General features: G+C 38.5%; 1 protein-coding gene across 4 annotated transcripts in view; it reads left to right on the forward strand.

Annotated features, from left to right (window-relative positions):
- The window catches only part of PTPRR (protein tyrosine phosphatase receptor type R), a 156,823-nt gene that overhangs the window by 120,830 nt on the left and 21,420 nt on the right, over nt 1–14,573 (forward strand). For all 4 annotated transcript variants that reach the window (XM_074901511.1, XM_074901512.1, XM_074901513.1 and 1 more), the window contains 3 exons: nt 31–217; nt 6,847–6,931; nt 13,751–13,830. In XM_074901511.1, the coding sequence (XP_074757612.1) occupies nt 31–217; nt 6,847–6,931; nt 13,751–13,830 (352 nt within the window). The remainder of the gene's footprint in view (nt 1–30; nt 218–6,846; nt 6,932–13,750; nt 13,831–14,573) is intronic.

The following is a 14,573-nucleotide window of genomic DNA, read 5'->3' on the forward strand; positions in this document are numbered from 1 at the left end:
TAGAACTGTTTTAATTATTTTGTAACACAGACGAGGATCCAATGTCTCACTGACTTTGGATATGAGCAGTTTGGGAAGTGTTGAACCTTTCGTCGCTGTGCCAACCCCACGAGAAAAAGTAGCAATGGAATACCTACAGTCAGCCAGCCGTGTCCTGACAAGGCAGCAGCTTCAAGATGCAGTTGCATGTTCTCATTTACTTCAAACAGAATTCATGGTGAGTTTAACAACAAGCTTTAAATGAGGATTTTTGACATAAATGGTACAACAGAAACCGTGTGGAAAAACTAAGTGGGGAACAATGTAATGTCGAAGTACAAATCATTTCCAAAGGGCAGATTAGATAGTTTCAATATGGTATTTTATGTTTATGCACTAAAGACAGGTAAATAATGGATAATACAGATTCCTCTTGGTTTGAAGTTCCATTCATAGACAGGATAAATGTCATATTAGAGCTATAGTACAAACAGACAGGACTGTAACACTGTGACAGTTTCAAAGAGATCATAAAGGCTATGATGACAGAAACCACAGTAACAATTGGGAGATTTTGTTTATTCTCATGTAAACATCATGTATGTTTGCAATTTGAAGACTAGATTTTTTAGTCACTATAAATTATTTTTTGGAGCAGAGACACCCACAATCAGTCAGTCAAAAATATCTTTAACAAGCACTCCATACACCAAGGCTAATATACTCAAGACCAAAAAATCTGATGTGTCCTACAAGTGTATTTAATAATAAAAGGGGTAAGAATCTAAAATAAAGACAGTGGCTTGGTAGAAACAAGTCAGAGCCGAAAAACTCAGTCAGGGAAAACATATTATTACATATTACTTGAAGAAGACCTAAAAAGACTGGTATTGGAAATCAGCCAGATGAAAGAGGCTATCAGAAATAAGGAGACACTTTTTGCAAAAGGGAAATAGAATAGAGCATAAACTGAAATCAGCTGAATATGAAAGCTGAATAAGGCAGGCCAAAAAAGGCTTTGAATTAAAAAAAACCCTCATAACTTCATTTTTAAATAAAACAAAGCGTGAAGCTTACCAAAGAATACAAGGATCAATAGATGATCAAAAGGGTAGAAAAGGTATTTAGAGAAGTTGAAGCAATAGGAGAGAGTTGACTGCATTATTTGCTTTTGTGTTGATCACAGAAGAACTTAGGGAATTTCCTACCTCTGTGGCAGGAGTAGATCAGGTCACTGGAGGATATGTCTGATATTGTAGCGTTAATGTATGTGATTCTAGAAGAAATCAGTAAAATGAATAAGAATAAGCTAGCATTATTCTTATTCATTTTCATTATTCACTGGAATAAGCTAGTATTCACCCAGGAATCCTAAAGGAGTTTGTATGTGCAATAATTGATGTATTAACTGAGCAGATGTAACCTAGCACTTGGGCCCCAGCAGCTGAGGAATCAGAGGGCTGGAGGTAACTTGAGTTTTTCAGATGGGCTCCAGAAGAAATAAGAAATCCGAAGTGCAGGCCTAGAAATCTGATGTCTAAATCAAAGAAATTGAAAGGAAATATAATACAGAAGCCAGTAGATATATGAACAAATGCAATACAGTGGGGAATAATCAACACAGTGTAGCACTGGAAGGAATGGTGGCTTTTCAGAGTACAAGGAGGTCATCAGTGGAGTCCTAGAGCTCTGTTCTGGAGCTGATACTGACCAATCAAGATGCTCTTAAGACATCTGGAAAAGGGAATACATAATAAGGTGGCAAAGTTTGACGATAACATTGAATTACCGAAGGTAGTGAAATTAAAAATAGACTTCAGAGAAATTACAGAAGGATTCTATGATGGTGATAAGGCAGAAGAAATTCAGGGTTGATAAATAAGATGTTATGTATTTGCAAGAAAATAGTTTTTTATACTTTGATGAGTTCTGGAAAACAAAGCTGAGAAACTTGGGAAAAGAAGTAGAGAATAATATAGGGAACATCTTTATGACATTGGAAAAATCTATATTGCATTTACATGCTGCTCTGATCTCTCCATCTTGAAGCACATACAGAAGTACAGTGAACATAATCAGAGACTAGAGCAGCTTCTGTATCATGAGATACTAAATAGACAAGGACTATTCTGCCTAGAAAAGAGACTGTGAGAGCCTGTAACAGAAGCCTATAAAATCATAAGAGCAAGGAGAGGGTGAATATGAAGTGATTACCTATGGTTTTTCAAGCTAAAAGAACAGTATCGGGTGACTAGTGCAATACAAAGAAAAGCTTGTCCTGTTCCAGTTCCCCCAGATGCCTTGCTACCAACTACTATCAGAGGGTACCAGAGAGGAGGAAACTCACAAAACCAAGTATCCAAACCAACCTTAGCTGAACTTTTTTAGCTTTTACAACTCATTAGCAAACTAAACTAAACAAGCAAAGCTTTTAAAGACTTGTTTAATAAATTTAATTCAATAAATAGAGCCACAAAGAAATGTGTATCCTAACAAGTCATGTAAGAGCAGGAAGACCTATACAACCCCTTGAGCATACTACGGGTCTAACAAAGACATACAAACAATTCAGTTCTTATTACATGTGCCAGAGCATGTGATCCCTCAGGTTTCGTTGTTTGCAATTTGTACATTTCAGTCAACAGAATAGATGATGAGTACCATCTTACTCTAAAAACAGTTTTTCATAATGAATAAAGGTATCCTACAAAGCAGTCCTTTTAATTCAACTTCAAAAAAACAGGGTTTATAGTAAAAGTCATTTACTTAAGAAAAGTAAATCCCTCAGTTGTTTTACCAAAAATTGGTCAGACCGTATACATGGAAAAAATTATAAGCATCCAACATACTTTTATCACCTATCATGCCATTGGTTCTCTGCCATTCTGCTGCTTAGGCAGGAAAGCTAGAAGAATTAACTCCATCATGCTTAAACTCCCCCTGTTAGGAGACAGTTTGTACAGGCAACTTGGCACCTCCAAAGAATCCTGTTTACCCAAATCCTCTCACACAGCATCCGTGTGCAGCTTTGGGGCAATAGAGACTCAACATTTTATTTGTCCCTCTGGGGGGCACAGAAAGACTTTGGCCATTCAGTGTTTCCAAATAATTTTATTGAAAAGATCATTACTTCTGGATTCCAGTTTTGAACCATTTTTTAAAATGTGCTTTAAGATGAAGCTGTTGAACAGTATCTAATACCCTCCTTGCTACAGATAATACCTTTAGTAGGAACTTGAGGCATGCAAAGAATGCAATATATAACCCTCACTTGTTTTGCTCACTCAGGTTGTTTTATCTAACTAAAGAAATGCAAAAGGACAGTCTTCTTGAGACTAAAATTATTAGTTCACATGAAAGCCTTCCAAGTGTGCAAGAAGTGGAGAAATGTTCAAAGTTTTCAATGAAAAATTGAATCGTGAGCAATTTGGGGTCATTTTTAGTTCTTTAATTAACATTTAACTTTTTGGTTAACAGTTAAGGGGGCATTAACTTTTTTGTTGTTGTTGTTGTTGTTGTTGTTAAAAAAGGTAGGTTATCATCAAAATATTTTTCCATAATATATTTTAAGAAAAAATAGCTATTTACTTTTTTTTTTTTAATGCTGACAAAAATGTTGGCTACTTTTACTTGGGAGAATATACCTGATTTACAATGAGGAAGAAACATAAATTGTCCAGCATATACTTCTTCAGTAGCCTGAGCTGCTACTATTCAAAAGACAGAATGTCTGAAGCTGGTGACAGAACAGGAAAATTCATTATTCCCCAAACACTGAAATGTCTGTATTGAGCTGTATGGAAAAGTGCCAGATTGTTAAACCTATAAAATTTGCTTCTCATAGAAACAGAGGGAAGGATATAATGAATACCTGCCTGAATTTTCCAAAATTTTGCCACATTTTCTTGAGTGCTTTCAGAGGCCCAAATCATATCTCTTCAAGTGTATGATCAGTTGTAGCATTCAAACACTAATGTGAAGAGCTGTTATTAGGAGAGTATAGCCCAGGGAGGTGAAGTAGCCCGTGAACAAAGACATTTGTGCATATGCGTCTATAACTGCCTGCATGCAACTGAGCATGTAATTATTTAATTATGTATAATATGTATATAAGTTTAATAAAAGAAATTGATATATGTTGCCTACATAGCTACAGAATTTGTATGCTACTTTGCACATGTTCATGCTATTTGCAATCTGCTGAGTTTATTTTTCTCCATGGTAGCAAGAACGTTATCCCCATAATATCCTGGAATTTTTTCTGGAATAATCTCTTGCTTTTCAGAGACAGTTTCAGAATAAAAGTGACTTGTCTGTGGCTATGATCCACAGTGTATTGTCAGATTTCTGTCTGTGCCCTTGGCCCCACCAAGTACTACTGGGAGGAGTCCACTGACTAGAAAGTGTTCACAGGATGTAAGTGATTAATATTATTAATTGATCTTGTTGGCCCAGAGAAATTAGTTTCTGTTTTCAACTCAGTGGAATTTCTGCATCTGTCAGTAATTGATGAACTATTTTAAACTTTCAGCAGGCATCAAGAAGGAGACAGCCAGGCAATTGGAAATGCTGACCACTTTGCGCAGGCAGAGGACTCATTCTCACACATCTTTTTCCAGTCTTTGTAGATAACAGACATAGATCATATTAAACACAGGCTTAACATATTGCTCACTCTCAGTTGGTATGTAGTTCAGCAGGGAAACCTTTCAGAAGACATGCCCCGATGGTGTTTATACTAAGCCAGAACTGAACCAGGGAAGCTCTAGGTCAGCCACTAGCCCATACCAGAACTAGTTAGGACAATTTGCAGCCCAAGGACCAAGGGAAAGAGTCTCACAGAGGTCACCACTGGGAGGGGGTGAAAGCCAGAGATGGGTATGAGAGGGGTGCAAGAGCTCATTTTCTCATTGCATGGAGGAGGAAGGCGCAGCAGAATCAGGACAGAGGTGAATTGGTTTGACCTTGAAGTAATGAGGGTGAAGTTTATGCAGGAATGGGTCTTACAAGTGTGATGATCCTGTGCTTAGCACAGGCATCATATGGATGGCAGTACAGGAAGCTGAAAAAGAATGGCATGAAGTACCTGCAAGGAAGATCTATCTTAGCAGAAACACTTTGGCTGGCTTGAAATGAGAAGCAGAGAGTCATTCTTTTGAGGAGTCAGCTGAAGAGCAAGGAAAAGATCAAGGAAGAAACCCAGTGAGGGAGAGGAAGAATAAAGAAGGTGTACTAAACACATGTGCATAAGGCAGAGAAGGTAGAAAAAAAAAAAAAAAACCACACAGAAGATGCAGCCTCATGTAGTAAGATGGTCAGAAGGCAAGTTGGGAAGCAGAAAAGAATCAAATCAATTCACTGTAACCTACCTAAATTTTACTTAACTTTGCCTTCTCTTCAACCAGAAAAGAGGGTAGCTTCTCCTGCTTGGTGAACCCATATAAAGATCTGCTGTCGGGTGCATCCTTGTAAAGCTATTAGGGGTCTTGTCCCTGTTCCTCTAAAAAAACCCAAAGCAGCCAGTCATGCTGTTCATGCTGTGCAGGACCAGAGCTTGGGTCTGAAGGACATTGGCCATGCATCTCATCTGTGCCAAATCCTGGGCAGGCCTGCACCTGTGGAGTTAGAAACCAGCTGATTTTGGAGGAAAATCCTTAGGTAAATTTTCCAGTGGTGCAAGTCAAAGGAGGTTTGCACTAAATAGGGTAGGAACTTAACCTTTTGTGCCTTCTCAAGTTCTATGTGTCTGTAAGAGGCAGTTATTCACTATGCCACTGTCTCTTTGGATAAATGTCCCAGGCTAGCTATGAAGTTTTCAAGTATCTAGTAATGACTGTGCTTTTAAGTAGAAGTATTAATTTACTGAAGATCAAATTCCAGTTTACCGTAAGATTACTTAAATAATGGTGTCCAAAAACATTAAGTTAAAAATAAAGATTTCAGTCAACCGAAGCATTTTTTAATGTGATTTTGCCAGATTGCATTGGTTGGTAAAACATTCCCCACAATCAGGAAGAAAAAAAAACCCTACATGTTTCATCTTGCATTTTCAAAGGGTTGTTTTTATTCAACTGTAAGAACACTAATAATGTTTCAGGACCTCAAAATCAAAATTATTCTTCCACCCCTTAAACTAAGAGAAACATTTTGTTCAGTAAAAAATTGGACAATTTTTACTTTTCATGTTGACAATGTGAAAAAAAAAAAGTAATTTTATGTTGATCAGGAGTTTATAATTTGTGTATTTTTGAAACTTCAAGCAAACTGTCACATTAGTTACTTGCACATCTGTGTATTTAAAAAAGAAAACGCAGATCAGTCACTGAAAGATCAAAATGAGAATCAAGAGAAATAGTTTCAGATTTTTATTACGCTTCTGAGCTACTGAATGCAAAAGACTAAGGCACTTCATTCTAGTAGTTTCTATAAAAAGCAAATGAGGTCTTTGACTGATGTTGTTAAGGGCTTTGCATAAAATTAAAAAAAAAAAAGCACCATATATTAATATTTAATTATTTTGAAAGCTCCTCCCCCAGTTAGGTAAAATGTTGCACTTTTCTGCTACAGTACTGCACTTTTCAACTCCACTTTTCTAGAACTATTGTGCATTTTAACCTCTCTCCTAATCCTGTAAAAACCTTGCTTTTAATAATTTATCAGAAGTGTTCCTTGGAAGTCACCCCTTCAATATGCAACTCCCTGTGTTTATTAAAGGAAGGGTGTTGACAGGCTTGAGGTGAGAACCACTTTTTTTCTTAATAACTTTGATGTCAAAAGACAGTTGTGTAACAGCAGATGGTCTTCTGGTGATAATTTCCTGCATGGCTCCATTGGAAACACCAATCTGATTTAATTTATTTTTTATAGGAAATACCAATGAATTTTGTGGATCCCAAAGAAATTGACATCCCGAGTCATGGAACTAAAAACCGCTATAAAACAATTTTGCCAAGTAAGTGAGTTAGCCCATGGTTTCCTACTATGACATTTAATCCTGCTTTAAGAATGCATTGCTGTGAAAATCTAGCTGTCTTTATCTTTGATCATTGTGTACCTATTCATAAGTATATTTATAGTCTATGTAGAAAGATAACAAAAGCCCAGTGCTGTAGGACTGGCAAATGCAGAACTCTCGCTGGATGCCTTAGTAGGTACACACCTTGGCAGCATCCCAAACAGATACTGAAATGCAGCCTGTGTACATGCTGATTTTCTTTGGAGGACAGCTCAGGCAGATGAGTAGAGAGAGGTCTGCCATGCCTTGCAGTAGCTCCCCTGATCTGGAGGATATGAGGACCAATACTTTTGTCTCCATTAAAGCCCACACCATCTTGCAGTCACTGAATGCCCTCTGGCTGGGTCAGGCTACTTGGGATCCTATTCAATACTAAGCCGCTCAGACTAAAAAAGCAAGTGCATCTTATCCTTTCTTGCCCTGGACTTGCTTCTTTATAAGTCCTCTGGTGTTTTTTCTTTTTTTCTCTTCTCCATGCACCAGATGGCTTTGTGGAAATCTATTTACGTTAGTAAGTAAACCACTCTCATACAGTGCTGCCTCATCATTGCTGTAAACTTACTACTGCTTTGCTATACTGCTGCTGGATTTTCATTGGCCCAAATTCTTTATTTCTGATCAAGTAACAAGTGCTTTTTTATAATTAGAGACGACTGAAAAATTTTCAGTGGAATAGTTTTCCTTCAGAATACGTGTTTCTCTGAAATTCAACTATTTTCATAACATTTGTTGGTGGATAATGAGATGTTCCATTTCTCCTTTATTAACCATTTTGTTTTGTGTTCAGTTTCAAAATAGGTTGCAGAAGTTTTAACACTGGACTAAATATAGACATGAATAGTTGAGTTTTTATAAATTTTGACATCACCAAAGTGGAAAAGTTCAGCGATTCAGAATGTTGGAGGACACTCCCACAGAAAAATGTAAACACATCCCTTTGCTAGGTTTGGAATGAAGAGTAGTTTAAAAATTACATCATATCCTATCAACTAGAAATTTGTTTTCTCGTCATCTCTATAATGTCCTTGTAGGCCTATGTTAGATGTTAGTCATGCAAATTCACACACTTTACAAGATTTCTCTCAGTGAGCCTGAATGCATTGTAATTTCTTCACATCATACAAAGGCCTTGCAGTCAAATCAGTGAAAACTGATGGTCTTCAGCCATTAGATTAGTCTCAGAAATGTGATACATAGCTGGGAAAGAAACTTGTTCTGTGGATTCCTTGCTTCCCTTCAGCCCTCAGTAAAACTTCCATTTTCTTCAAAGTTAGCTCATCTATTGCAGCCGATAGCTGTGTGCATACGAGTGCAGCCAAGGAATGTTGAAGGGAATTAAAGAAAGTAAGTAACTGAATGCAGGTTATATACCAAGTAATCAGAAAATTCAGTGTCCCTTAGGGTCTGGCCCCGTGTCAATAGGATGTACATGGAGGGTGAAATCCTGACCCCTTTGATGACAGCAGGACTTTTGCCATCAGCTGCAGCAGAGCCAGGATATCGCCAAGCCTCCCTCTGCCTGACAGGCGGATTTTTGGAAGGAGTTCTCCCTTCTCATAGCATCTCACATCCAAGCTGCCCCAGCCACCATCAGCTTTGCCTTCAGCAACACCTTGCAAATGTGATGAGTCCCACTTCACTGCAGCATGTGTTTTGAATTGGGACACAACAGCTGGGCCATGTTTGATACTGATGAGCTTTGAGAACCCATCATGCCTTTGTGTTTTCACCTCCAGTTAGCCAGGATGTGCCGCTAACTCCACAGCACATTTTCAGTCCAAGTACACTGCCAGTATGCACCACAGCTACTCACCGGCAGGCACTTTGTAACCGTCCTTGACAGGAATCAAAAGGTCTGTTTTGTGTTAGCACCAGGCTTTTTCAAAGAAGATATTCTGAGGATTGAGGCACATGGTCATAATAAATACTCACACACCCCACACCCAGTCTGAGAGGGTTTGGAAACGATTTGAGTGATTAAATAGAACAGCTTTCCTGGTTTCCTGCTCAGATTATATCAACCCGCTGCTTCATACATCCACATCAGCTTTTCCATTCCCAGCTCTGGGTGCGTCTCCTGTATTGGGGCACCTGTGGTGACAAATGACGTTTGAGCTTTATTTTATTATCTCCTAAAAATGGCCTCTCCTGCCATCTCCACCCTCTGCACTGGAGGATGTTCTAATTTTCTAAGAGATAATTCTGACAGGGTGCATGAGGACAGGTTCATGTTAATAGATGCTACCCAGTGAGACACACTCATGTGAAATAAAATTAACACCTAATGAAAATTATTCTATATGGAAAACAATAGAGTGCAGGAAATGTTATGTTTCTGTGAAAGATGTTTCAGTTGCAATATAACATAGTCAACGCTCTTATCCAAATACTAGTATGCCCCTTTAAGTTTGTAAGTGTTATTTGCTTTATAATAATACACTAATACAACTAACAAGGGAACAGTGGGGGATTAGAGGCAAGTGGCTAAACAGTTCCTTAAAATCAGTTTCTCCATCTTTCCTCCTGACTGTGACCCCAGCCATAGGTCCTGTTAAACCCCACTCCAGATCTTCAGCTGCATTCCCTCTGCCATCCACCTATAACATTTCTCACTCCCTCTGAGCAGGTTCCCAGTCCTGCGTACAGATTTCCTAATCTCTCACCACAGTCACATCCTTGTGGCAAAACATCAGCCCTGCTGCTCCCTCTTCATCCTTTTACTCCACATCTTCACCTTTGCCTGCTTGTATCCTACAGGCCATGCTACATGTCTCCGAATCAGGACCTCGGCTCCAAAGCCCTGTATCTTTTCCCCTATCTCACTTTTCCACATCAAACCAGAAGCAGAATTTCCATGGTGCTTCAGCCATGCATGGGCTCTTGCTTACAAAGGACCAAGTGGCTTAACACTATTCTCTGGGTATCTTCATGTGTGCACACATCCAGGGTACCTGGATGTCATTCCTTAACCCTTTCTGAAGACTGCCCTCAGGGCAAAAGTCTACATGAAAACAATGGCAGCAGAACAGCATACTCACAGTAACATGAAGGTAGAAAGTACTTGGCAGGTCACACCCACAAATCCACAAGCTATTGCTTGAAGTGCTTGTGCTAAAACTGTCTCTGGTACTCCAGCTAAACACTAGGGGAAAGTTAAATTTAAGTGGTATGAACAAAGCACTATATTATGCAAGCTTATAGACAGATGCTAGAGAACTGTTCTCTTCACGTTAAGAATTAAGCCCCCTTGCGCTACAGTCCTGACTACAGTCATGTTTACTCCAGTCCTACTTCCTACTGAAGGCAATGGGGTCACCAGCAGGCTTTCAAAGACTAAAGAAAAAGCATATTTACAAAGCAGAAGGAGATGATAAACTGTTGGAAGTCAACATGGATTCATTAAAGCATTTTTGCATATCCGTGTGAGTCAACAAAATGTGTCCTAGTTGGGGTCACCAGTATCATAACATCTATAATGTATTATAATTATTGGTGTATTATAATAATTGGCATATGTTAGACTGTATAGTTAAAAATGTAAATGGATATTAGACAAACCTTATTTTCAGTAGGTAAGAAAGATTGCCTTTGCATGAATGTAACTTTATTTTGTAACTTGCTAAAGTGTGTTTTAAAATGCAGAAGCACTCACCGTGATAAATCTGTTAAATTTTCCATTGAAAATCCTGGATTATATTGGAAGTGCCAGGAAATTATTCAAGTGAGATTAAAAATTGATGCCTAGTTTACAGGTGTTTTATACTGGAGGTATTTTGAGGCAGTTGTATTATTTGCAAGTCTAATAGCCTGTTCTCCCACCTGGCAGAGACTGGGAATGCAGTCTGGTATGATTCTTCCCTGTTCTGTGTTACAATGTTTACCAAATAATACCAGTATCCATAATTCATTTATATAGTGCAAGCAAAAGCAGGCAAAATAGGGGTTGATGGATTTCAAAATGTTTCAATATCTGAAAGATTTATGATCTTTTGGGCTGCAAGTGTGAGAGCACTCACACTGCTTCACAAAATTTTGATCTTCCTTTCCTGCTCACAAAACAGAAATACCTTAAGGACAGTCCTTCTTACAGTATTTCAGTCCTACTGCTGGTAAAACAGCTAGGACTGGACTAGGAATAGCAAATGACTTATCTTGGAAGTGATACAAATGTGAACATACCCATGCCCTAAAGAATTCAGAACACAGTAGCAGTCGAAGTGGAAGAAGAAAAAACGACCACAGCACATCATTCCCACTGTACAACAAATACAGGGACAAAGCCCTGAGTCTTTATGACAGTGGTGTTCATGGAATGGATGAACTCCAGTATGGATGCCTGTGGGGGAGGCTGTCAAACAGTGCCACCAGATAGCCCAGCTTGTTCCCTGCACTGGGGAGCCTCATGGGGGCAAGCTACAGCCCCTTTAACACCCTCCTATTCCTCCAGCCTGGTAAATTCAGGCCAGTATTAATTTGTTGAAGATGTAGTTAGAGGAAGCTTTTTCTACTCAAATGAGAGAGCTATTCCAGACTTCCTAGATACATGGAAGAAAACAGCAGAAATTTTGTAGGAGACATTTTTTATTAGTACTTGTAAGTGCTTAACAGCTCTGCTGCGTTACAAGATGCTTTACAAACATTGATGAATTCAGCCTTGCAGCTACCATCTGTCTTTCTGCTGTAGCTTCAGACTCTCAGACTTTTCCATCCTTGAGGAAAAGATTATTACCTCCAAGATACTTGTCATTCAGGAGGAAGCTAATTACTTCCATTTGTGTCTGATGATTCCTTAGTGGCTATGGATCTTTAGCGGCACTCGGGTTTTCCTCATTTCAGAGCTGAGTTTACAGCACTTACCTATTTCATAACTGATCAGGACTGTTAATTTATAAAAGATTCCCATTCTGAAGCAGTGTTTATTTCATTCATTGGAATTGGAAGGAGGTCTTAGAAATTGTGAAACTGATTTAGCTGCCACTTGCTAACAGATATTAATCTCAAGACATCGTAATTAAACTGGATGTTGAGTCTGCTTTGCAGAGGTTTTTTAAGGTAGGGGTCAAGCTACACCAGCATCAGAGGCATTGTGTGAGCTAGAGGAAGCGGGTGTTTTTTCAAGGCCACGTAGCCTGAGGCATTTGTGGAAATGGCTAATAATCACTGTGTGCTGAAAAGGAATGAGAGGTTTCCTGTCCTCATATTGTTAAGGGGAAAAAAAAGCTCTAAGTGAAAAAGCTGGGAAAGCTAGTACAAAGAGATTTTAACACAAGCTAACTAGGGTTCATGTTGTGCTGTTAACGCAGAGGACAAGACTTCCATGACCAGACTTTGAACTAGAAGTCATTGGCACATTTTAAGAAACTTACTTTCAGAACACCAGCCTGGGTCCTGCAAAGGCTCCACTCCTGTCCAAGTCACTCCTGTGACCTCCAGTGGGAAAAGGACATAAAGTATGTTTGGGATCATCCCTCCTCTTCCTTTCATTTGCAAAGGTTTTATCTTGTTCTTAGGAACAGGATGAAAAGTCACAAAAGAAATCCAAAAGCAACTCTGAAAATGCCACATTTTGCTACAGCAGATGTACATCAATTATATATTTCTCGTGCAAACAGCAGGGCAACATAATAAATAGTGTTTTCTTACCACTCTCCAGTTCAGCATCCACGTATGTATCTTCGAACACATTGCCTAGACTGTACTTGTTAGAGCAGCTATCCAGACTATTTCCAAACAAATAGTTGTCTGTATACTGTCAAAAAGCTCTGATTCTAATTAATTATTTAAGCAAATTGACAGAAGATAATGTCTTTTTCAGTACAGAAATATTTCCATATCATTTTGTTAACAGTAAAATATTTTTTCAGAAAAGGTGTGAAGAAAGTCAAAATGTGCCCTAGACAGTCACAACATAGGCCCCTCAGTCCCCTTCTCCTCATCCCTTTCTGTTACGCAGTGTAATTGAGAATTTACTGGCTTTAATTCTAAAAGGGTAATACATGGGGGATCACATCATCACAAATGAGCAAGCAGAAACTTCCTTTGCAGGAGAAATTTAGTAACCCCCAGCTCAACACTTCTGGCCTCCACTCTATTCTAGATCATCCAAGACAGTGAAGGAAAGAAGAGTGTGAAGGAAGATGTTCCTGTATTTTGGCACTATGTCTCCAGTCTAGTACACAAGTGGTCACAAATTGTGTCAGATGAGAACACAGGACTGAAGGGAAGCATATGGATTACATAGTCAAGCCCCTTAACAGTGAACTTGAATTGGTATAAAGGGCATATAGCTGATTTCATCCCAGGTAGAGGGAGCTTTCCTTTATTTAAATCCAACTGTAGTCATTGGAATGGTACAGCTTCAGGCAAAGATATCAAAGTTGAATCCAAAGGACTTAGTGTAATTATCTGACATTGTACAGTGATATGACACAGGTTTCAGAGACAGTCTAGGCAGGTCAGCTTGATACTCAACACAGGCAGACTAGACCTTGCTGAACATTGCCTGGACCTGACAGTGTTACTTCAGTGCCCACAGCTTGTTGAGATACTTCTACACAGTCCAGCATTGTGCAGTATAGATGTACCTTAGTTACACAGGATGATCTTTTGCAGAGGGAAGAATTTGATGCCTAATGCTTTAGTGTTTGACAAACCTGAATAACAGTAGATTATTTTCTTCAACAAGCCTTTGATTCTCTATAGAAATCTTCTAATTATGGGTTTTCTTTTCAATTTCCATCTTCCTTGTGCTCTCAGATCCTCTAAGCAGAGTGTATTTGAAACCAAAAAATCCATCTGACTCCCTGAGTACCTACATAAATGCTAACTACATTAGGGTAAGTAAATATATACTCTTCATGTGCTTTTGAGACAATATTTGATTTTCCACATGAATAGCTGTTTGCCAAGGTGCCACTCGTTTTATTCCTATTCACTGATAATTCTTAATCTTTTTGTCTACATTGATGTGATAGAAATAGTTTCATGAGCTGTTTGTAACAAAGACCACAGAGCCATGAATGTACTAAAATGGTTTCAGTAAGAAAACAATTTATCTTATCAAATAGTTTATAAAAAAATTAAGAAACACATCCATTACTATTTGTTTACTTCAATATTTACTATTTAATGTTGTCCTACTGACTTATAGTAAGGAAAAGAGGGTTACCTTTTAACAGTGACAGAGGTACTGGTATTTTGGTAAAAAGAAGATCAGAGTCAACAGCAATATAAACTGTATGGTTGCACATTGCAGTCATGTTATCCACCACCAAGTTCAGTGGTGATGTGGGGTTTTTTTGCGCATAGCTATATCAATTGATAGTCCTAAAATCATCAGTTAAGTAATTAAATCAATACTGTAACAAGTTAGTGAAAAGGATAATAAACAGATGTGTTAAATATACACATGTGCACCAGCACAGGCATTCATTCACATTTTACTCCCTGTATTGAATCGTTACATGATACAAAGACTACCAGAATAAACCATGTGGGAAGGCATTATTTCTAAGTGTCAGTGTGCAGGAGATATGGACACGCACAGGACCAGTATCTCATGATTGGATCATTCAAATGT

Source organism: Athene noctua, chromosome 3 (assembly GCF_965140245.1).
Source record: "Athene noctua chromosome 3, bAthNoc1.hap1.1, whole genome shotgun sequence".
In the NCBI taxonomy this organism is placed as follows: domain Eukaryota; kingdom Metazoa; phylum Chordata; class Aves; order Strigiformes; family Strigidae; genus Athene; species Athene noctua.